This window comes from Aegilops tauschii, chromosome 6, assembly GCF_002575655.3.
Source record: "Aegilops tauschii subsp. strangulata cultivar AL8/78 chromosome 6, Aet v6.0, whole genome shotgun sequence".
Lineage (NCBI taxonomy): Eukaryota > Viridiplantae > Streptophyta > Magnoliopsida > Poales > Poaceae > Aegilops > Aegilops tauschii.
Genome location: NC_053040.3, coordinates 394,113,748 through 394,138,801, shown reverse-complemented (window position 1 = coordinate 394,138,801; position 25,054 = coordinate 394,113,748). Strand labels below are relative to the sequence as shown.

General features: G+C 44.7%; 1 protein-coding gene and 1 long non-coding RNA gene across 2 annotated transcripts; one reads left to right on the top strand and one right to left on the bottom strand.

Annotated features, from left to right (window-relative positions):
- Positions 1–11,281: 11,281 nt before the first annotated feature.
- Positions 11,282–12,444, top strand: LOC123494367 (uncharacterized). Its single transcript, XR_006665543.2, has 2 exons — positions 11,282–11,585; positions 11,712–12,444. It is a non-coding gene; the product is annotated as an uncharacterized lncRNA (long non-coding RNA).
- A 34-nt stretch (positions 12,445–12,478) lies between these two features.
- Positions 12,479–21,424, bottom strand: LOC109781984 (uncharacterized). The gene is made up of 2 exons (XM_073502085.1): positions 20,990–21,424; positions 12,479–12,503 (listed from the first exon to the last, which is right to left on the bottom strand). The coding sequence occupies exons 1-2, from the start codon at positions 21,370–21,372 to the stop codon at positions 12,479–12,481; spliced, it is 408 nt and encodes a 135-aa protein (XP_073358186.1). The 5' UTR covers positions 21,373–21,424.
- Positions 21,425–25,054: the final 3,630 nt, after the last annotated feature.

Genomic DNA, 25,054 nt, shown 5'->3' with positions numbered 1-25,054 from the left:
GGGGAGTGAGCTAGTGTGCTTGACACGCTGGGTGTGGACTATAGCCAACACACCTTCTCGCGTAAGCCATAGGCGTACTATACACCGACGGTGCTCCAAGATATTTTGTGCTACATCTCACACGGTTGGTGATAATAAACTGTGTGCGATCTACTTGATTTATCGTCTTGATTTGAATTACGTAATGGGGTCACAGCTACAAAGGATGGTGTTTGAATTGTTTGAACTTTTATCTGCAGTGAACATGCAACTATAAGTGTGTCGTCAAAAAAATTGGAATTATGCAGGGTTCGTTTGGACGTTTTTATACATTAACTTGGTTTTGTAGGCATTTCAGGTGCATAATTCTAATTTGAACTACATGCACATGCTCCAGTGCATATAGACGGGTTGAAAAATCAAATATGTGTCCTTGGTTGCATGCTTAGGTCCCATGCAAGAAATGGGAATGAATGTCACACACCCTGCCACCGTCACTCGAGATACCTGGTTTTTAAATTCTAGTAAATCCAAAACTCGTTTGAAATTCATGAAACTTGGCATGCTATCATGGAGCGGCATCAACATGCCGTGGTAAAAAAATTGTCCCATTTGGGGCAGGTTTGGGTATAAGCTTCTCACAAACCAGAGCTTCTCACAACAAGCGTGATGGTTTCGGTAGGGAACGTTCCACCTTTGGGGACGAAACAATATCCGTTGCCTCTTATTGCTTTCAAAAAAATTCGACTGTCAACATAGAACAACATGAGTGTTGTGTTCAATTTTGGAATTTTCCGGGGTTCGTTTGGACATTTTTATACATTAACTGGGTTTTCCAGGCATTTTATGTGCATAATTCAAATTTGAACTACTTGCACATTCTCCAGTGCATATAAACTGGTTGAAAAATCAAATATGTGCCCTTGGTTGCATGCTTAGGTCCCATGCAAGAAATGGGAATGAATTTCAAACACCCTACCACCGTCACTCGGCCGCAAAAATTGAGATACATGGCTTTTAAATTCTAGTAAATCCAAAACTCGTCTGAAATTCATGAAACTTGGCATGCTATCATGGAGCAGCATCAACATGCCGTGGTAAAATTTTTGTCCCATTTGGGGCAGGTTTGGGTATAAGCTTCTCACAAACCAGAGCTTCTCACAACAAGCGTGATGGTTTCGGTAGGGAACGTGCCACCTTTGGGGACGAAACAATATCTGTTGCCTCTTATTGCTTTCAAAAAATTTCGAGTGTCAACATAGAACAACAGGAGTGTTGTGTTCAATTTTGGAATTTTTCGGGGTTCGTTTGGACATTTTTATACATTAACTGGGTTTCCGAGGAATTTTATGCGCATAATTCAAATTTGAACTACATGCACATTCTCCAGTGCATATAAACTGGTTGAAAAATCAAATATGTGTCCTTGGTTGCATGCTTAGGTCCCATGCAAGAAATGGGAATGAATTTCAAACACCCTGCCACCGTCACTCGGCCGCAAACATTAAGATACCTGGTTTAATTCTAGTAAATCCAAAACTCGTCTAAAATTCATGAAACTTGGCATGCTATCATGGAGCGGCATCAACATGCCGTGGTAAAATTTTTGTCCCATTTGGGGCAGGTTTGGGTATAAGCTTCTCACAAACTAGAGCTTCTCACAACAAGCGTGATGGTTTCGGTAGGGAACGTGCCACCTTTGGGGACGAAACGATATCCGTTGCCTCTTATTGCTTTCAAAAAATTTCGAGTGTCAACATAGAACAACATGAGTGTTGTGTTCAATTTTGGAATTTTTCGGGGTTCGTTTGGACATTTTTATACATTAACTGGGTTTTCCAGGCATTTTATGTGCATAATTCAAATTTGAACTACATGCACATTCTCCGGTGCATATAAACTGGATGAAAAATCAAATATGTGTCCTTGGTTGCAAGCTTAGGTCACATGCAAGAAATGGGAATGAATTTCAAACACCCTGCCACCGTCACTCGGCCACAATCATTGAGATACATGGCTTTTAAATTCTAGTAAATCCAAAACTCGTCTGAAATTCATGAAACTTGCCATGCTATCATGGAGCAGCATCAACATGCCATGGTAAAAATTTTGTCCCATTTGGGGCAGGTTTGGGTATAAGCTTCTCACAAACCTTAGCTTCTCACAACAAGCGTGATGGTTTCGGTAGGGAACGTGCCACCTTTGAGGACGAAACGATATCTATTGCCTCTTATTGCTTTCAAAAATTTTCTAGTGTCAACATAGAACAACAGGAGTGTTGTGTTTACTTTTGCAATTTTTCGGGGTTCGTTTGGACATTTTTATACATTAACTGGGTTTTCTAGGCATTTCATGTGCATAATTCAAATTTGAACTACATGCACAAGCTCTAGTGCATATAAATTGGTTGAAAAATCAAATCTGTGTCCTTCGGGGCATGCTTAGGTCCCATGCAAGAAATGAGAATGAATTTCAAACACCAAGGCACTGTTGTTTGCCGGCAAAACGTTGAGATACTTTGTTTTTAAATTCTAGTAAATCCAAAACTCGTATGAAATTCATGGAACTTGGCATGCTATAATGGAATGGCACCTGACATGCTGTGGTATTTTTCGTGTCCATTTTGAGAGAAGGCGCACTTGAATAACACCCAACAAAGGCATTTCAAAACAAATACCTGCCACTGTAACATCTCAAACGTTTTGCATAATTTCAATTGTGTGCGTTCTGTTAACCATTCACGTGACGCCACGCCTCACTCTTTTAATGGCTAGGAGGTGCCGTGCGGATAGGTGCTTGAGTGCTTGACTAAACGGAAGGCGTGCGAGCTGTACTCCAATGCAGAGGCTCAACGGGAAGCGTCCGAGGTGTACGCCGTGCAGGCTCACCGGGAAGCGAGCCCTTTGACTTCCATGGCCGCCCGCCTTGCTCGCATCCTCTCCATTAATGGCGCCCAAGCCGTAGTTTAATTCGGTTTTTAAATATGAAACACTCATCGCAAACGTTTTAGTTAGAACACCCGTATGCAAACTGAGAGCTTCCCCAGGAAGCCAAGGGAAAATGTGCCGAGCAGGATTTGTGCAGCTCTTGATCGCAAATGTTTTAGATAGAACACCCGTATGCAAAGTGAGAGCTATGGTCTTCCCCCTTAAGTCAAGGGAAAATCTGCAGCGCAGGATTTGTGCATCCCTTCAACGCAAACGGTTGTTTTGGATGACCCGTGTGCAACCACGTACAAACAATTTGGTAAGATTTGCATCTGTGATATTAGGTATGTTGCCATTTGTCAAACTGGAAAAATTTACATTTGTTGATCTAGTAACGTTGCCATTTGTCAATCCTTGTAACACTGTGATTTTTCAAAATATGCAGCTAGAAATCACTAACACTATCTAATTTTTGCAACTAGAATTAAGTAATTAAGCATAGATTTCATTCATAGATTAAGCAGTCGTTCTTAATTTATACAAACAGTTCAACTCGGCAGCTAAACCGACCAAACTTTTCCCCAATTGTTGCCAACCATGTACTGAAATAGCTAGTTCAACTATATATACTAGCTAATTCTAAGTACGTTGTACAGTTCGACCACACATCTATAGTCAGATGAACTGAACAAAATAGCCCCTAAATACTACTACTACCACGGAGGGGCTTTGTGCTACTTCCGGCAGCCTCTCCTCTGCCGAGCGTGCTCAGTAAGAGGCAGAGGAGGAGGAGGATCCTACTGACGGGCTGGAGAAATGCAATACGGTGCTTGCCGCTGCTGCACGTTCAGCGACGCTCGCCAGCTCGAACGCCCACTGCCGCTCCAGATGATCCCTCTTGAAGTGGCAAGACTGCTCGTAGATCTCCTGATTCGTCGCCTCTGCGTTGGCGTGTGCTGCGACCATGGCTGCAGTAAGGCTCTTTGCGTGCTCGACGAGGCGCTCCTCCTCCTCCCGCAGGAACTCGATGTAGCGCGCAAGGTCGCTGACGCACGTGCGGGCCTCCACCTCCGCCTCCCTCCTTCGAGCGGCGGTGGTGGAGCGGGTGATGATCCCGGCGGTTGACGGTGGGCTAGCCACTGGTGCGCGTCGGTCCTAAACAAACGGTTTTTTACCCCTTTCCGCGACGGCATTTGGAACCGTCGCCAAGTGAGTGTGTGCGATAGGGTGTCCTTCCCACACGACCCAGAAATCGTCGGGGATAGGCCCTCCTGGGACCCAGGCTGGGGCCGTGTGCGACCGGGCGAGGCATCGAAACCCAATCATTTCCGTAGGTATGTACATCCGACATGGTGAATCGCAGAAATCTTTTCCGTAGGTATGTACATCCCACACGGTGAATCCCAGAAATCATTTCCGTAGGTATGTACATCCCACACGGTAATCCGAGAAAATCATTTCCGTAGGTATGTACATCCCACACGGTGAATCCCAGAAAACATTTCCGTTCGTATGTATATCACACACAGTCAATCCAAGGAATACGTTTCCGTTCTTATGTACATCCCACACAGTCAATCCAGGGAAAACATTTCCGTTCGGACGTACATCCCACATAGTTTTATGTGTAGGCTCGTGTGTGAAAGGTGTAACTATCACACACGGTCTTCCTTGGTTAACTATTTGCTTTTATCAACTATATCACACACGATTTGATGAAGAAAACTGTGTGGCATTGGGCTATCCATCGCAGCCGCTTTTACTGCTAGAACCGTTTGCAAAGGTCCATGACACATTTAGTAGGTTTATTAGTTTACAATTAATAATTCTACTATTACGCAAATTCACATTTCATATCGAACAGCGGTTTGCCAATTTCATATTAGGCACATAAATATATTATAACATCAAGTACGGTAGCTACATGAAAATAGCACAGTACAACACATAGCTAGTTCAACTTCATAAGAACAATATATTCATTTCCCTAATCGAGATCATCCAGGCTCGTCTTATCCACCTCTGCTTTCAGTTCAGTAAGAACCCATTTTGCACGGGCCAACTGGGAAAGTGGCTCCTCCTTCGCCAACACCATCTTAGCAAAGTCTTTTTTTATCTGAGCTCATTCTCCACCTTCAACTTTTTATCCCGCATCTTGAAATATGCTTCAGCGTTGACAAGACTTTCTCTAAGCCTAGCTGTGTTCACTTCCTCATACATGCTCCAGAGCTTCGTTAGGCACATCTTCAAAGACCGTGGCCACTCTTGATCAACCCACTCCAAGTAAGAGCACTTCCGTTCATCCTATAATATTTAAAACTAGATCAGTAACAATTGTAGGGGAAATGGGTTCATAGCAACATAGAAAATCACCAATGCTTATTTTGAAAAACTGAAGAAACATGTTAATTATGACATATCTTCTCAAAAAGATCAATGTGCAAATGAAATAATTGGTACTGAGACAACAACCAAATTCTGGAACATCAGAAGCTATAATTAACTACAACGACGCTACAAGTTCTTACTCGTGTACAATAAATAACAAATTGAACATTTTATGAGGAAGGTAAATATAACTGCAACAGCATAGCGGCAGTGTTTGCATGACAGCAAATTGATACTAACAGGTGTGTACATGCACAAATTTAGTAACATAGAACTAATAGCACTAAGGCCGTCCACTATGTATGCCAAAACTGGTGTAAAGACAACTGTTGCTACATCTCGCACCGGTGCCCTGAACTGGCGAGCCGATGCAACAGAAAAAAATCAGGGACCCGGACTCCGGAGCACGTAGTTGCTCCAATGCCTAGTTCCTTCGTGCCATAAAGATTTAGTATTTTACTGCTTGGCTGCTCGGATGTGTGGACCAAAGTTGGCTGCACAAACTGCTGAAGCGGTGCCGAATAATTTTCTAATGGCACTGTTGATGAGATGGCAACAATTTAAGATACTAGGTACAAACGGTGACACTGTCTTAGGATGCGTTTGGTTGAAGGTGTGGATGAATGGGTTGGGACCGTGACAGTGTCTGAATCACATCTAACAAATGATTTGTAACAACGGAAGAGGGTCTAACCTTCTCTGCACATGCCAGAAACTTCCACCCAGTGTCCACAGAATCAAACGCAAGTAGCTTCACGCATGGAGATTGATGGTGACAACGAGCAGATAGATCTCCAGCCACCCCGCTCCATTCGTTGCCACTGATGGTCTTAGGGAGCTACAAGAGGAAGAAACGACTCAAATTGACCTCCGGGTAAAAATCCTTCATTCCAAGTCATAGCCGGAGAGAGAGAGAGAAGAGAGGCATACCCGGGTGGTGAAGTAGTAGTCGCCGGAGGAGGAACCGCTGGAGATGTCTTTGAAGAAGACCATGGTGACCCTGGTGGTAGGATGCGAGACGACGAGAGTGAGGAAGCGGCTATAGCTTAGCAAGGAAGGAAGGAAGGAAGGAGGAAACAGGGGAAATGTGACTTGGTCAGGGAGAAAAGGGGGTGGGGAAGGGGGAAGGGGCGGGGGTAGATGTTTTGGCGGTAGGCCAAAATTTTGGAAATGTGGAGGGAAACTTTGCGCGCGGTGCCGCCGGACCATTCACTTTGAACGATTGTGTGCATCGCAAACGATTCTTCTGCTTTACGCGCATGGGATGAGTTTGATAATTCAAATTTTAGTCTCAAGGCATGGGCACATTCACTTTGAACACGCGCGGTGTCGCCGGACCATTCACTTTGAACGATTGTGTGCATCGCAAACGATTCTTCCACTTTACGCGCATCGGATGAGTTTGGTAATTAAAATTTTGGTGGAAATTTCCCCCGGTACATCATTGCATAATTTAACATCGCTTGCTAATTTGGGCACACAAAAGAGCGTACAGCAGACAGACCACAGTTACTGAATCGAGCAATTTTAGTAATTACACAGAGCTAGTTGACCTAAACATTGCTCTAACAAAAGACCAGCATTAAAAATAAAGCCTAAGTATGCATAATTAAAAATCCGCCGCCGCGCCGGCCTATGCATCGCCGGTGTGAGATGAGACATCGATGACTTGTCTTGGCAACATGCCGCCGTTGGTGGACTCCGCGTCCCCCTGCTGAAGTCGACCGCGTCCTCGTGCTCGTCCTCGGCACCGCCCTCAAGGTTGTAGTACTCGTAGTAGTGGTTGTGCCACTGGTCGCGTTGGTACTCCACCGCCGATTCCTCGACGGACAGACTCTTCTCTACCTCGACCTCAGCCACGCGCAACTCCTCCTCCCGGCGCTCCTCGATCTCCGCCGCCTCCTGCATCTCTAGCTCCCGCTCGGCGACCTCATGAGGAAGCAGGTGCTCCATGGCCACCGCCACCTTTTCAGACGTGGGTTGCATGCTGGAGGCCGAGGTGGCCTGAATATCTTGGCGTGTGCATCCTCGATCTTAGCGTGGATGGCCTCGACCCGGGCCAGGGCGCCATCAACGGCATGGACGGCAGCTCGAGCACTCTCGGCGTTTGCAACCGCCATCGCAGCAGCAGCTACAGCCGTCTCGGCTGCTGCAGCTGCCCTGTCGGCTGCCGCAGATGCCCTCTCGGCGGAAGCGGATGCGCTCAATGCGGATGCGGCGGCACTCTCGGCGTAGGCGGCGGCGCTCGGGGGAGGGACGCGGCCATCGTATGGGCCTTCACGAAGCGTTTCCACGGCCTCAAGATTCGTGGATTCGGGGGTTGCCGGCACTAGAGCAGACGAGCCGGTGAAGCTTAAGGAGGGAAACTTAAATAGACCCAGATATTTTTCATCGCAAACGGTTCCTAGAAAACAACTGTGTGTGATGTTGTAGATATTTTTTATTAGCTGTGAAAGATGAATTTGGAATAAAGTGCCAACGGATGGTGTTTTAAATGAACGAGAAATTTTGTAGTACTAATACAACTGTCATGTCAAATTTTGGAAAATTTCAGGGGTCATTTGACCTTCTAAGACATTTAAGTGATTTTCTAGCCATTTAATGACCGTAATTGAAATTTGAACTTCATGTACATTCAACAGCTAACCATAACGGTTTGAAAACTCATATTTCGTGTACCTGTGTGCGATTTAATTCCATTTGCAGTAAATTGGAAGGAATTTTCAAACATATTGGTCTAACGGCTATGACACAATTAAGCATGGAGTGACATGGCATTTTAATTCCAAAAAATAAAAAAAATCAGAAACACATGAAACCTTGGTTGATGTAATGTCATGCACCAAGATGATGTGGTAAAAAATTTGGCATGTTTGACCAAAGTTTGGACACACACCCCTCACAAACCGGAGCAACTCACTAGAAGGCTCGTGGTTCCGAGAGGGAACAATGCATGTTTGATGACGAATGGGAGATAGCTTCCTCTTACGGCCTTCAAATTTTTTTCTACGTCTAACGTGCACTACTACAACTGTAATGTAATTTTTTTGAAAATTCTAGGGGTCATTTGACCTTTTAAAGACATTTAAGTGATTTTCTAGCCATTTAATGACCATAATTCAAATTTGAACTACATCTACATGCAACGCGTAACCAAAACGGTTTGAAAAATCATATTTGTGTACTTGTGTGCGAGTTAATTCCATGTGCACTAAACTAGAAGGAATTTTCAAACATATTTGTATCACGACATGGACACATATGCATGAATACGTATGCATGGAGTGGCATGGCATTTTAATTCCAACAAAAATCAGAAACACATGAAACCTTGGTTGATGTAATGCCATGCCACCAAGATGATGTGCTAAAGAAATTGGCATGTTTGACGAAAGTTTGGACACACACCCCTCACAAACTGGAGCAACTCGCTACAAGGTTCGTGGTTCCGAGAGGGAACAATGCATGTTTGATGACGAACGGGAGATAGCTCCCTCTTACGGCCTTGAAATTTTTTCAACGTCTAACGTGCACTACTACAACTGTAATGTGAAATTTTTGAAAATTCTAGGGGTCATTTGACCTTTTAAAGACATTTAAGTGATTTTCTAACCATTTAATGATCGTAATTCAAATTTGAACTACATCTACATGCAACGCCTAACCAAAACGGTTTGAAAAATCATATCTGTGTACTTGTGCGAGTTAATTCCATGTGCAGTAAATTAGAAGGAATTTTCAAACATATTGGTCTCACGACATGGACACATGCATACGTATGCATGGAGTGAGATGGCATTTTAATTCAAAAAAATAGAAAATTACCAAAAACACATTAAACCTTGGTTGATGTAATGTCATGCCACCAAGATGATGTGGTATAGAAATTGGCATGTTTGACGAACATTTGGAAACACGCCCCTCACAAACCGGAGCAACTCCCTAGAAGGTTAATGTTCCAAGAGGGAACAATGCATGTTTGATGGTGAACGGGAGATAGCTTCCTCTTACGGTCTTCAAATTTTTTCCTACGTTTAACGTGCACTAATACAATTGTCATGTGAAAATTTGGTAAATTTCAGAGGTCATTTGACCTTCTAAAGACATTTAAGTGATTTTCTAACCATTTAATGACCGTAATTCAAATTTGAACTACATCTACATGCAATGCCTAACCAAAACGGCTTGAAAAATCATATTTTTGTGTACTTGTGTGCGAGTTAATTCCATGTGCAGTAAATTCGAATGAATTTTCGAACATATTGGTGTCAAGGCATGGGCACATGCATGGAGTGCATGCCATGGCATTTTAATTCCAAAAAATTAAAAAATGATCAGAAAAACATGAAACCTTGCTTGATTTAATGTCATGCCACCAAGATGATGTGGTAAAAAAATTGGCCTGTTTGACGAAAGTTTGTACACACACCCCTCACAAACCGGAGCAACTCACTAGAAGGTTCATGGTTCCGAGAGGGAACAATGCATGTTTGCTGACGGACAGGAGATAGCTTCGTCTTACGGCCTTCAATTTTTTCCTATGTTTAACGTGCACTAATACAACTGTCATGTGAAAATTTGGAAATTTTCAGGGGTCATTTGACCTTTTAAAGACATTTAAGTGATTTTCTAACTATTTAATGACCGTTATTCAAATTTGAACTACATCTACATGCAACGCCTAACCAAAACGGTTTGAAAAATCATATTTTTGTGTACTTGTGTGCGAGTTAAAAATCATCAGACGATGTAAATATCTGGTGTTCAAAAAAGAAAATGTAAAGATCTGGCAAGACAACCGGCCCCCACACGATTGGCACTCTATCTCGTGGTTCGGGGTTTGGTAGGTAATTGGCGGGAGTCATTAATCAGACACGGTTCTGTATTGGAAACCGTCAGCTATTATGTTCACACACGGATTTGCTGCGGGAATTGTGTGTAATTCAAACTACAATACTCGTAAATTCCGGCGACCAGCGTGTGTACTGTCCTCGTCGATCTATATTCCGGCCGCCAATAAATACTACCTTGCTCACGTCGTCCCGCCTGCATTCTCATATACATCCTCTCTCTCTCTCTCTCTCTCTCTCTCTCTCTCTCTCTCTCTCTTTCAAATCTCTGCCATGGCGTCGCCGGTCTGCCCACGCACCGACGAGGAGTCGCCGCCCCCCCGAGGACGCTCACTCGATTAGCAGCGATGAGGACCCCTACGCGCCGCCTAGCGAGGTTGCGCCGGACCCCCCAACTTTGGATTGGTTTTAGGGCCAGTACAATCTTTGTCTATGGAAGTCGCTGCCGCCGGCTGAGAAAGCCAGACAAGTGGCGTTCAAGAAGGAGATGGCGGAGGAGGAAGCTAGGTACCAGGCGGCCTGTGAAGCCCATGATGCCGCCTGGAAAAAGGAGGCGGCGGAGCTTTGGGGGCGGGCGCGTCGTCGTGCCGAGAAGGTGTACGAAGACGGGTACTTCGCGAGGAAGGTCATAGGCGATGGGCGCCTCATCGCTGCGTGGAGGTGGGCCGATAAGCTCCAGCGTGCCACCGACGAGGAGCTCCGGTGGGCGCCCAACGAAATGGCAAGATCAGTCACGCGCGTCCGCCAGCAAGAGGCAGATCGATACGTCAAGCGCTGCGAGGCGGAGGAGTCGGAGTACTGCCTCCGCACTGGAAAGATGCCGCGCACCAGGAAGCTGCTGGCGAGGGGCTGCCGGAATACTGACCCAGGAGGAATTATTAATTTTAATATTGTTCATTTTCAATTTTATACATTATACCTAGCAGTTAAGTATCATCACGTATATATGATGATATTATATATATATTCTAATCTTAGGATTAAAATAGTTATTTGGATCACGGGGCCCTATATAGGAGGCGATGGGGTGTTCCCGAGATCCAGAGAAAACAAAGTGTCGGTCTGTCCCTAACCTCCCCCACCCCGATCTAAAAATCCCCCACTGCTCCGAGGCTCCGCCCGAACCCACCTCCATCCCCTGGCTCTGGCGCGCCTCCCGCCGACGGCCCTCCCAGCCCCGACGCGCCTCTCGTCGTCGTCGCTCCGGCACGCCTCCCACCGCCGGCGCCCATCCCCCGACGCGCCTCTCGCGGCCGTCGCCCCGGCCCCGGCGCACCTCTCTCCATCCCCAGATCGCCTCCCACCGCCACCCTCCATCCCCACCACGCACCCACCACCGGACCGCCGCCGGCGACCGCATCCCCTGGCTCGGCTGCACGTGACCAGGACCCCCCATCTCCCAGCAAACCTCGCTGGTGCACGCTACCTCCCTCCTCCTAAGGTGCTCCCCGTCCGATCCACTCCACTGGTGTCCACGCCCCGACGCCGCCGGCGAGAGCCACCACTCCATGTGCTCCTCTCTCATCCAAGTTCATGCAGCCATGATTCTCTTTGTGTTCTACTACAGGTTGGGAGCGGTGTGAACTTCGAACAGATCAGTGGTTGGACAATCAGCAGTTAACTGCACCAACGCGACTGACGCCACCTCGCACGCGTTCGTCTTCGTCGACGGCGGTCAGCACCTCCAACGCAAATCGATTCAGCACCGTCTGTGCACGGCTCGGCTCCTGCGCTTTGTTGCCGCCACGGGACGCAGTGCACCTCCCGTCCTCTGCTTTTCTCCGTGGGAAACTGTCTGCCTCGTGTCGCCGCTTGCCCCTGCTACTGCTGGGAATAAGCTATCCCGCAACGCCCTGTACTCAAGCTGTAGCCATGCTCTCTTTGGTCTCACGCACCATCCCTACGGCAGCGAAGCTTCCCTCGAACCGGCCGCCATGCATCAAACTGAACTGCTGAGTTCATTCCCCCAAATTCCTACTAAGCGTACAGTAAAGAGGCGTACCCCGAACTCCTCCGTTACTTAACAATATGGTGTGCTTTCTGATGGAACGGACTCGCAGTAAACTAGGCAAAAAATCTCATGTTTACGTGGAGACAAAATAGTGGCCTTAATCACCCTATGTGTGTAGCAATCGCTAGCTTCAAAACAGAGGCGTGTGCGTGTTTGTGCATGTAATTTAAGAAGATGCAGCCAGCGAGATAGTGGACAAAAGGAGAAGTGATTTAAGCTGGTCCATGGGTGAGAAGAGATAAGTTGGGCCCAAAAAAGTTGATTTACGGCCATGTTGACCAATATGATTTTAGATTTAGAAAATATACATGGTGGAAAATAAATCAGCAGACAATAGTTACAACTGTTCTGACATATAGAATGCGAAGTCAAAGATCAGAAAAAACAAGAACACAAAAGCATCATTAAAAATTGTTCCTTTGACGATTTGTTTGACAACGTAACGAGACGGAATTCACTTATAATTTTCTTTTTAAAAACTGCAGGATCGCATCCCAGAGAAGTTCAATAAAAAATGGTTGCACAAAAAAGAAACACCAAGGGATTCATAAAAAAAATTGCAAGTTGTCGTCGGTGGTGTTTCAATTGTTATGTGTGCATTTTTAGTTTGCTAGAATTTTTGTTTTAGTTTGATACAATAAAAAAGGGATTTTCATAGTTTTTTTACAAAAACCTTGAAGTTAAAATTTAAAAAATGCTCGATGTTTATTAAAAAAATACGATTTTTCCGTTACAAAAAGAAACAAAACCAAAGAAGTCAAAATAAAAAAAGAGGATCAGTTCGATGATTATACAAAATTGACATTTCCTCGTAATTAAAGAATGGAATTAAGAAGTTCAAACTAAAAAACGAGTAGTTCAATGTATATAAGTCGTAAAATCTCAATCCGCTGCAAAAAGATCATAGGAAGTTCAAAACAAAAAGAATATAGCAGTTGAAAAATAAAAGAACACTTAGAAGCGGATATTTCATCGTTTCTAAAAAAACTGGAATTTTTTATATTAGAAAATAGAGAAGTTAAAATAAAAGGACTTTCATCGTTTCTAAAATTAAAAAAAATCTAGAAGTTCAAATTTAAATGACGGACGGTCCAATATTTATTACAACAATAGGATATTTCTGTTACTAAAAGAAATAAACCAAGAAGTCCAAATGAAAAAAATAGAGAAGTTTGATATTTTTTAAAAAAAGCTCAGATTTTCCTTGTTACTAAAGAATAAAAATGAAGAAGTTAAAATTAAAATAAAGGAGTAGTTCTATGTATAAGGAAAACTCAAATTCTCTCTGTTCATAGAAAAATAAAAGTATGAAGTTCAATTTAGAAAATGTTTGATGCTTGACTAAAAGCATATTTTTTTATAAGAATAAGACTAAGAAGTTCAAATTAAAATAAGAAAGAAGTTCAAAATTATATTAAAAACTTAGGTCTTTTCTAGTTGCTAAAGAATAAAAATGAAGAAGTTCAAATTAAAATAAAGGGACAACTAAAAACAATTAAAATGATTTTACCCGTTTTAAAAAACTAGAAGTTTTAAACTAAAACAACTTAGTGCTTCGTTGTTTATTTAAAAAACTAGGATTTACCTTTTTCAAAAATCCATATATACGTTGTTATTAGAGAATCAACCATGAAGTTCAAATTGAAAAGAAAACGCAAAATCAATGTTTGTTTGAAAATCAAAAAATAAATCTTTACTCGAAAATAAAAATGTGAATTTCAAATTAAAATAACACTGAAGTTCAAAATATATTAAAACCTAGGATTTACAAGTTCAAAAAACAAAAAACCCAACGTCAAACCAAGAAGTTCTATTTTTTAATAATAAATGGGTTATATAAAAACCTAGAGGTTCGAATTTAAATAACTAAGAAGTTCAATTTTTAGTACAAAACCAAGATGATCAAGTTGAAAAAACAAATATCTAAACTAAGAAGTTCAAATTGAAAATACGAAGAAGTTCAATGCTTGTTAAAAACCCAAAGAAAGTCATTAAAAAACATCTCAAACAATTTTATAAAACAGATTTTCTCTGTTCAAATAAACCTAGAAGTTCAAATTTAAAAACGGAGCGGCTCGTTGTCTATCAGAAAGTAGGATTTTTCCGTTACTAAAAGAAATAAAACCAGGAAGTCCAGATTAAAAAGATGGAGAAGTTCGATGATTATAGAAAACTTAGATTTTCCTCGTTATTAAAGAATGCAAACAAGAAGTTCAAAAATTAAATAACAAGAAGTTCAACTTTTCAAAATAGAGCGCTTCAAAATTTCATAAAAAAGATTAAGAAAAAAACAGGAATTCCATATTAAAAAGATGGAGAAGTTCGATGATTATAGAAAACTCATATTTTCCTCGTTATTAAAGAGTGGAAACAAGAATTTCAAAAATAAAATAATAAGAAGTTCAACTTTAAAAAATAGAGCGCTTCAAAATTCATAAAAATGGATTAATAAATTCAGATTAATATTCATTAAAAACTAAGATATTTTCACGTAAACCGAGAGAAGTTTAGATTGATAACTGCGAGAAGTTCACGTACTACACGGTGTGCATTTTGTATTACAAAAAGAATAAAAAAGCAAAGACTAAAAGTTTTGTTGTTATAGTTCAAGTCCTCGGTCGTAGAAAATTAAAAAAATTATTGTGAAAGAGGTATGTACAAAAATAATATCATTTGTGTAACACTGAAGAAATGGATGACAAAATTACAAAAGAAAATATGTTACAGAAGTTCAACGTGAAAACAGCAGGAAGTTAACCAACTACACTAAATGAATTTTAGATGAAAAACTTTTAAAATCGTCGCGAGTATGAAAAAATGATCAACACGGTAAAGTTGCGTGTTTACAGCAGCTTTCCATCGGTATATCACTTGCTCAATTCTGGTGAGCGGATGGAGAGCTACGAGCAGTGGATGAAGAGCTACGAGCAACAAAAGGACGTGAAAAAACAGAGTGAAGTTCAGGTACACGCGCCGAGAAGTTCAGGTTCTTCACGCGGTGCATTTTCGAAGAATCTGTTCCGCGATAAAGGCAGAACGAATGATCTCGCCGTTTTTGAAATTAAATGAAAACGGCTAGGAATCAGAGAAAACCATCAACATGTAAATGTTTCGCATTTTCCGTAGCTTTTCTGCGATATATTATTTGCCTCATTCCAATAAAGTTTGTAGAAATTACGGGGAAAATACGTGTTTAGCCATTCTCAAAATTGACTTAAAACCGTAAGGAATTGGTACAAACAATATATACAAAAAAGTTTCGCATTTGTTCAAGCTTTCCAACGCCATATCATTTGCTGCATTCGGACGTACAATTAAAAATTTAGCTCAAAAAAACGAATTGGGTGGAACTTGTATTGTTTTCTAAATTACTTTTAAACCAGTCAAAATTAGAAAAAACTTTTAACATGAAAAAGTAGCGCATTTTCATAAGCTTTTCAACGCCATATTATTTGCCTCAATTCAATTAGCCGTTTAGAAATGACATCGAAAATATGAACTCGGGTGTTCAGTTTGCGAAATTCTACGATTTTCCAAATTACTCTTTATCTATAGGGAATTAGAGAAAACTTTCAGCATGTGGAAGGAGTGGTTTTGCAGTAGCTTTCCAACGCCATATTATTTGCCTCATTCCGATAGACGGTTTAGAAATGCGATCGAAAATACGATTCACGTTTTTTGTGTGAAGAAAAAACGGTTTTTAAAACTGCTCTTAAACCGCTTACATTTTGCCAAAAGTTTAACTTGGCTCATGATACTGGTGTCCATAGCTTTCCAACGGTATATCGCAAGCCCCATTTGGGCAATGTTGGCGGAAGTTCAACCTAGCACTGAGAGAAGTTCAGGTCGAACAACTCAGGCAGTAAAATTGCAAAAAACGCAATTTCATCATGACCCGAGAGCAAAATCCGCCAACGAGCGAGATTCCTATTTAAAACATGTATTTAGTTGCTAAAAAACTTTTCTAGATTACACTAACATCATATAGAACACGACTAAACAAAATAATTTGCGGGGGAAGCCACGGTTGCGAAGATAGCCCGAAGGTCGGGTTCGTATAGAGGGAAGTCCAGGCGCGTTACTCAAGCAATTCAGGTTGTGATCAGAATATTACTCTGATCCCGTGATCAGAATAGTGTATATATATATATATTCTGTGATGATCTAATGAACAGTTAATATATATATATATTATGAATTTCATTTTATATCTGTTTTTGCATACTAATTTGAATCTACTGTTATCATCCGCATATACAGAATGAAAAGCGTATATACACACATTGAAACATAACATATAAGAATGGAAAATAGAGTACACACATTGAAACAGAGCAATAAACAGAGCAATACTATGATTGCTGTGACTACAAAGCTATCCACGTCGAAACAACTTTTTAAAATAAAACGAGTCCATGAGACCATGACCAGCAGCCCTTGCCTAGGGTAGCTCTTGACTACGGACCAGCGCATTGGCATCCAGCGGGCCGCGGACAAGGCGAACGGCAGCACCCATGCGAACGGCGCGGTGGGCGTCCGGTGCAAGTACGGCGTGGCCGGCATCTGGTGCAAGTACGGCGCTGAGGGCCTCTACCCACTCCTAGCGAGGAATGAGGGTACTGATGGGACGTGTACCCAGCTGCGACGCCGTGTCGATAGCAGGCAAGCGTCGATGGATCCGCTTTTGTTGTGCGGCGCGCCGCGCCTCTCGCTCTGTGGCGCTCCAACGGTCTCGCCGTGCAGCGAGCCGCAGCCTATCGGCGCGTACGCGCCTAGCTTGCTCTGTGGCACGCCATCGATCATGTTGTGCGGCGAGCTGCAGCCTGTCGGTGCTAACATGCCTATCTTGATCCGCGGCGCTCAAGCGCCATGCGCCAAACGTCTGCTCAACCCTGGTGATGACGCGCATCACAGCGTCGTCCATCGCGTTGCCGGGGAACGCCTCGGCCTCGACGGGCCATGGCGCCTGCTCATTTTCCTCGTCGACGAGGTTGATGGCAGAGGCAGCGCTTTGGTGGGTTGGCACGCTTGGAAAAGGTGGATGTGCTACAGGCTGCGCTTGTCGCCTCCGTGCGTCGCGCGCCCCCTATGCACAATGTAGCAGGGTGGCAGGAAACAGGTGAGGAAATGGTGGGAAACGGTGGCGTGTTCATAAAACGCCATCAATTAATGGAAACTTAGCATCGAGCTAGCACAAGAAGTAGATGATGATCAGATGAACACGGACCACACTAGGGATCCCGTCGGTGGTGAATTCATCAATCCCAAATGGTTGAATACTAGTAAGCGTTTGCCCACAACACACATGGCCTATTCCAACACAAATAAGTCGGATGGATCAACAGTATGCCACGTATCGCACATTGTCAAAAAGTAATGCGGTAGACCTTCTTTAACATGTGTTAAAAAAAGGACCTTGAGGTTAAATTAGCTGAGGGAATGGGGCATTTCGGTCATTTGACCGAAATGACCCATCCCATCACCTAATTTAACATCAACACAACTTCCCATCCAGTCACCCATCCGATGGCTGCTCCAGCCTGAGCACACTTAACTTGATAGTTTTCTTACATAAGCTACTGGTGGAACAGCTAGTCCTTGCTGATAGGAATGCCTCTTCGCATCCTTATGGCGTATCCGGATGACCGCCCGTCCCACAATGGCCAATAGATGTTGTGTAGACAGAGCATATCACATACGTCTTATTAGAAGCAATCGTCTGTGTTATTATCGGTCTTCGCACACATATCTGATTACAAACCTGTTTGCCGCGTATCACACACATCTTGTTATATTGAACCATTTTTGTTCTCTTGCCTAATCACAAACAGTTCATCCGAGTGAACCGTATGTTGTACATCGCACACACCTTTGATCTGGCTGACCGTTTCTTTTGTGTAGCCTAATCACAAACAGTTCATCCGAGTGAACCGTATGCCGTGTATCGCACACGCCTCCATCTGGCTGCCCGTTTCTTTTGTTCCTCCTCATCGCAAACAGTTCATTGAACTAAACCGTATGCCCTTCATTGCACACGCAACTAAAACCCGAACCGTGTTTGATGCATCCGTCATCGCAAACGTTTTACACATTTCTGACGGTTTTCATACAGCACCGTTTGCGATTATGGCATCGCACACAGTTTCTCGAAGGGTCTCTGATCGTAGTGTCGCGTTAGCTGCATCCTACAGTAGTGGGCGGCCACGGCGGCCGACGATGGGGTGGCGGCCACGACCACGACCTCCCGCCTTCGGGCCGCGGTGGCGGAGCGGGTGATGGCCACGGTGGCCGGCAGTGGGGTGGCGGCCACGACGGCCACCTCCCGCCTTCGGGCCGCGGCGGCGGAGCGGGAGATGGCCCTGGCTTTCGACGGTGGTGTGGCGGCAACGGCGGCCGGCAATAGCTCACGACGGGCAGCGGCGGCGGAGCGTGTGGTGGGTGTTCCGCGCACACCCAACAGGGTCGCCACGCGCACTACACTACGTCGGGGACTGCGCCGCCGCCGCGGTGTAGCCTCCCAACTGGAGCTGTCCTTTGATGACAACAGAGTGGCTGAGCGACGACGACGGACCGGTGCCATTGACGATTGTGGGAGAAGCAGATGAGATAAGCTACAGAGAGGGAGGGGAATATGCGAAGCAGGACTCGCCCGCCGTGAGGGTTTTTATAGCAGGCCGGTAAGCATTGGGATTTTGGGGGATTTTACCGAGTCGGGCGGGAAGCTTGCGCGGAAACCTGTGAGGTTGCGCGGGAACGGGCTCACCGACGATTCATTGGCGCCACCATTTGGCCAAAAGAACGCCCCCGCGCGCTGCGCAAGCTTGCGCTGTAAGCCGTCTGCGGCAGCGGGGTGACAAGACGCGCGAGAGGAGGATGAAAGGACCCGTACACATACGGTTAATACAAAAAAAGTTTATGATTTAATTACCTACTATACCCCCATCCTGGTTTATAAGTAGGATTTAACTAATAAAATACGAATGCATGTCGCCAAAGATTATATTGTTGGAGTCGTATTTGAACATAGTTTCCAGCTACACAATTTTTGTAACATGCATTAACACTTTTTTGGTTAAATTTAAGGTTATATACCAGCAAGCGTTTGCCCGTAACACACACGGCTTATTGCATCACAAACAGCTCGGATGGATCAACTGTATGCCACATATCACACACGCAACTCTAATCTGATTCGTGCTTGATGTCTCCGACATCGCTCGCATAGTTCGTCTTATTCGCCACGTATCACTGTGCCGGCCTCTGCTCACGTCCCTCGGCAAGCTCTGCTCGCCGTTAGGCGCCGCAGCGCGCTGTGCTCGCCGTTAGGCGCCGCGGTGCGCTCTGCTCGTGTCCGTTGGCGCGCTCTACTCGCGTCCGTCGGCGCGCTCGGCGTGTGGACAAATTTTCCTTGCGCGTTCAACTGCCATATGCATATATATATATATATATATATATATATATATATATATATATATATATATATATATATATATATATATATATATATATATATATATATATATATGGTTGCTCGCCGTTACGGCGACCGCGGAGCGCTCTGCTCGCGTCCCTCCGCGCGCGCTCTGCCAGCGGTTGGGCGTGCACACGATCACGTCAGGGGGCCCATATGCATGCGGTTGCGCCGCGCGCGTTGCCACGCGATGCAGTTACGTGCGACACGATGGAGTTACGCGCTGTAAATTAGAACTGCCATCAGGGCCTGCCGATATTCCTAGCCGTCCGGCTTCCCCTTTAATTCCGCGGCCATTATAACCTTAGTCTCTTCAACCTTTCGATCGCGCCCCACAACACAACAAGCACACCCACGACGACACATAGAGAGGGGATGTCCAGCGGCGCTCCAATGGAGTTCGGCGAGCATAGAGTGGAGACCCACGCGAGGGAGACGGATCTCTCGATGGTGTACACCATCGACCCGGCTGTGGTGGACGACTACATCAACAACGTTGAGCAGTTGCTTGCTGGAGACAAGTACAAGGTGGTCGGTATCGACCTCCAGTACACCGCCGGTCGTCCCAGCATAGATCAGAAGGTTGCCGTCGCCTAGTTGTGCGTGCGCCATCATGTCCTCATCTACCACTACTACATGGCCACAGAGCCTTGAGACCGTTTCAACAGGTTTGTCAACAGCACCGACTACAAGTTAGCCATGGTGGAAACCAAAGACGATGTAAATGCGCTCAGTGTTACGGGCTTGGCCTGCAAGAACCTTGTCGAAATCCGTGACCACTACAGGGTCTAGGGCAGCATGAAGAAGGACTCCCTGGTCGAACTCGCCTCGGCCATCATCGACCCCTACTACGAAAAGATGAAGCAGGATGCCCAGAGAACAAGTCCCCTATCCTGGCACAGGGCCTGGATGCGGCAACTGGATGAACCTCACCTCAAGTTCATGGCCAAGAGCGTGTACACATGCTACGAGATGCACAGGCGGATCGTTGACATGAGAAAGTGCCTCGTTACCCAAATCGACGAGCCCGGATCGAGCCACAAGCAGAGCAAGCGTCACAAGAAGTAGATGATAATCAGATGATCGTTTATGCTAGTTAATCATGTATGTAATATATAGTGTACTTTATTGATGTGTGGAAATGTCATGTGTGTAGTAGCCACCTATGTAATTATGCATGTAATAGTTTACTTTGGTGTGTGCAAATGCCATGGTTGTAGTAGCCACCTATGTAAGTGGATGTTTAATTTGGTTATGCAAGCATGTCCTTATAAGTGTGTGTGTGTGTGTGCGCGCGCGCGCGTTAGCAGCATCCTGCAGTAATGTTCGCTGAATCTCACAACAAGGCAAACCAAACACGTACTGAGAGGAGCGAGAAACAAAGAAGGGCATCACCGGAGTTAACCTACCGGTGGAGGAGCCAACGAGGAGTACGACGTGTGGCTTGAGGGTGTCGGCGACCCAGCGGCAGACGGCGACGACGTCCCCGACCTCACTGGAGCCCGTGAGCGAAGCGCGGCCGGTGGAGCGCCCGGCGCCGCGCATGTCGAAGGTGACGGCGCGGTGGCCCTGCTCTGCGAGGCCCTGGGCCATGTCGCGCAGCAGGCCCTGCACGCCGCCAAGGATCGTGTAGGGGTGCACGAGCACCACCGCCACGTCCTCCGCGTCCTCCACCGACGCCGCCGGCTTGAAGAGCCGCATGCTCAGCTTGGCCCCGTCCACCGTCTCCACCGTCGTCCACTCCATCCTGCTCCCGTTCGCTCCGGCCAGTCCACTCCGGGGGGCTGAGCTACTTCCTGCCCCGTAGCATTTTTTCCTTCCTTAACTGCGGTTGGTTTTGGGTAGTTGCCGTGGTTAATGCCCGGTGGGCTGTAAGCCCGTTAGGCCATGGTACGGCCCGCTTGCAGTTTACTGAATCCAATCTATTTCATGGCCAGCGCTTCTGGGCTTGTGGGCTGGCCTCCACTCAAATAAAATCATGTCTGGCTTTTTTTTTTGTGGGAAATCATGGCCGGCGGTTTTTTTTAGGGAAATCATGGCCGGCGTTTTTCTGGAGGGAAATCATGGCCGGCGCTTATGGGCGCTCCCCAAGTTATGGGCTGGTATTCGTGGGCGCAAGAAGGCCGGATGATTTCTTCTATTCGTTGGAGAAAACTGATCATTTCTGGGGAGCCCCTAGTCCGCGAGAGCTCCTCGCCAGCGCCTTCAGTGCCCGCTAGCGAACCTAGGGCCCGCTGCGTCGCTTGCATGGGCTTGGCCCGGCAACGCGCGCTGGCTCTCGCTCGCTCGCTAGCCGCCCACTCGATCGCTCGACCGCTGGCTCACACAGCACGCTCGATCGCTTGTTTTTTTCTCTTTCCCAGAATTGCTACCTTATGTCATGATTTCTCTTAGGAAAAAAGACCAACCGGTTTTCTACAGTGCATACTCTTGTTCTTAGGAAAAAGTTCATCGAATTCGAAAAAAATTCATCGAATTTGCAAAAAAGTTCATCAATTTTGAAAAAAAATCGTCGAATACGAACAAAAGTTCATCGAATTTGAAAAAAGTTCATCGAATTTAAAAAAAGTTCATCAAATATGAAAAACAATTTCATCGATTTTGAAGAAAAGTTCATCGAATTTGAAAAAAAGTTCATCGGATTCAGAAAAAGTTCATCGAAGTTGAATAAAAGTTCGCCAGATTTGAAAAAAGTTCATCGATTATGGAAAAAGTTCATTGAATTTGTAAACAAAAAGTTCATCCATTTTTCCGGAAAAAAGTGATTTCTCGAATTTAAGAAAAGGGAAAAAGAAAAGATGAAAGAAGAAAGGATAGAAACGATGTATGTTATCACATCAAGCTTGGTGGGGCGGTGGTTGTTGAGTCGTCTCACCTAGCGATATGTCGGGGGTTCGACTATCCCTCGAGAGCGCTCTTTTTTGCGCTATAAAAACGTATAGCCAACATTGTGATGGGCCGGCCCGTTAGTAGCGAACGAAGGGAGGGGTGTGCGCCCGATTGTGGAAATAGCTGTATCGGGCGCAAAGGGTGCCACATAGGATTTGGGCGCGCCTTCAGCGCCAATTAGGCAACTTGGCGCCTGCAGGTTCAATCCATGGTTGGCCCGGTTTTCGAAGTTGGCCCATTCCAGTACAGGCAGCACACCGGAAATTCATTAAATAGCGCAAAAAACCGCAAAAATGTAAAGCTCCCATGAGGATTCGAACTAACGCCGTCGACCTCCGCCGCATGTTGCCAAACCGCTACAGTAAATAGGCTCTGGTGGTACATAAGGGCGCAACCTATTTAATAAGTAAATACAGCCACGCTTTTACCGTATATATAAATTAGGAAAAACCTGATTGTTGAAAAAAAAAGTGTGAAGAAAATTTGAAAGTTCGCAGATTTCAAAACAAACCACGAATTTAACGAATTCAAAGAATTTCCATGAATTTGGAAAAAGTTAACAAACTTGGAAAAATTTCATCAATTTTGAAAAATAGTTCATCGATTTTGAAAAAGGTCATCGTTTAAAAAAAATATATTCAATTTTGAAAAAAGTTCATCAATTTTACAGAAAATTCAATTTTTTTAAAAAGTTCATTGATTTAGAAAAAAGTTCATCAATTTTGGAAAAATGTTTGTTGAATTGAAAACAGTTCATCAATTTTGAAAAATAGTTCATCGATTTTGAAAAAGGTAATCGTCCTTAAAAAATATATATTCGGTTTTGAAAATAGTTCATCAAATTTTACAGAAAATTCAAAAAAATTTAAAAAGTTCATCAATTTTGGAAAAATGTTCGTCGAATTGAAAACAGTTCATCAATTTTTAAAAAAAGTTCATCAATTTTGAAAAAAGTTCATAAATTTTGAATAAAGTTCACTGATTTTCTCAAAAAGTTCATGCCTTTTGAAAAAAGTTCATCGATGTGAAAAAATTCATTGAAAAATGAAAAAAAGTTCAATTTTTGTTCAAAAAGTTCAATTTTTTTTAAAAGTTCAAATTTTCTTTTAAAAAAGCTCATCAATTTGAAAAATCAAGTTCACAGAAATGTTCATCAATTTGAAAAATAAGTTCAAAACATTTACTTATTTTCATCGATTTGAAAAATAAGGAAGAAAAAAAAGGAAAAAAGGAACGGAAATGTAGAATTAATAAAAGAATACGAAAGATGTCCAATATCAGATAAGGTTGTGTGGGCGGGTGGTTAGGACATTGTGCGTCAGTACGGCAGGTCTCAGGATCGACTCGTGACGTACCCACTTATTATGCGCCTTTTGGAAACAGGAGGAAAACAAAACTACAGATAATTGGGCCAGCCCAGTTAACGCGGCTGCAGGCGCCGGTTAGGAAAATGGCGGCTACTACAAATCAGGTGGATGATTTTCTAGAGATATCATCCGCACAGATGGTCGTTCGATCGCCGCGACACAACCTGGGCCTTTCTCCACTAATCCCCAGCCATCTGATACAGAGCAGCGCACAGCAACTCCGCCTGATGCAGAGCAATGCAGACCCTCCCTCGCTGTGCAGTAGCGCCGCCGGTCATGGCAGCAGCTCATAGCACCTTCTGCTCCAACGCAGCTTTGCCGTCAACGTGGCCGCAACGTCGACGCGCATCACCAAACGCAGCTCCGCCGCCGGCCATGGAAGGAGCATCCTCTCAGCCTAGCCCTACATCAACACGAAGTGATCGACGACTGGGATTGCTGGAGAGAGCCGTCCCTGGGAAAGCATGTTTGCTCGAAGGAAGAAGAAAAAGGAGGAAAAGGAATGAGTGGCTCATGCTTCTTCTGGAGAAAAGATAAGGATAAGGAGTGAGCGACCAGCAGGGACACGTGGCGTCCGTCAAAGACGGTTTACGTTCGTGAAAAATAAGTCGGATGATTTTAATAGTTTTCCTAGGAAAATTGCCTTTTAACCGGCGCCGAATAGGGTTTGCCTCATTTCTGATCATTGATCTGCGGACCTACCTGCTGCTTGCCGCGTAGGCCCGATGTCATGCCAAGGCTGGGTAGCTGCCAGCTGCTTCCCGCCAAAAAAGTTGACAGCTGCTAAGAGCATCTCCAACAGGCGCCCAAAAAGAGCTCCGCGCACTAAAAGTTTGTTTTTTTGGGCGCTGGACAGCTCCAGCAGAAGCTGTAGCGCTAAAAGTTTTTGAGCGCGCACTGAAAAACGCTATCGCGCGCAGCATATTTGGGGCGCCGGATTGCGCGCGCTTCACAATTTGCGCTGTCTGCTTTTTGGGCGCGCGTTTTTGGGCGCCTGCTAAAGCAAAGTTGGTCCCGACGCATTAAAAATGCTACAGTGGTGCGCTATAACGTTTATTGGGCGCGGAATTTTTGTGCGGCCGTTGGAGATGCTCTAACCTCAAGCAAAAAATCCCATGGCACTCGCGGCTAGCCAGTTTGATCAACAACAGTTCATGTCAAATCCTATGGCA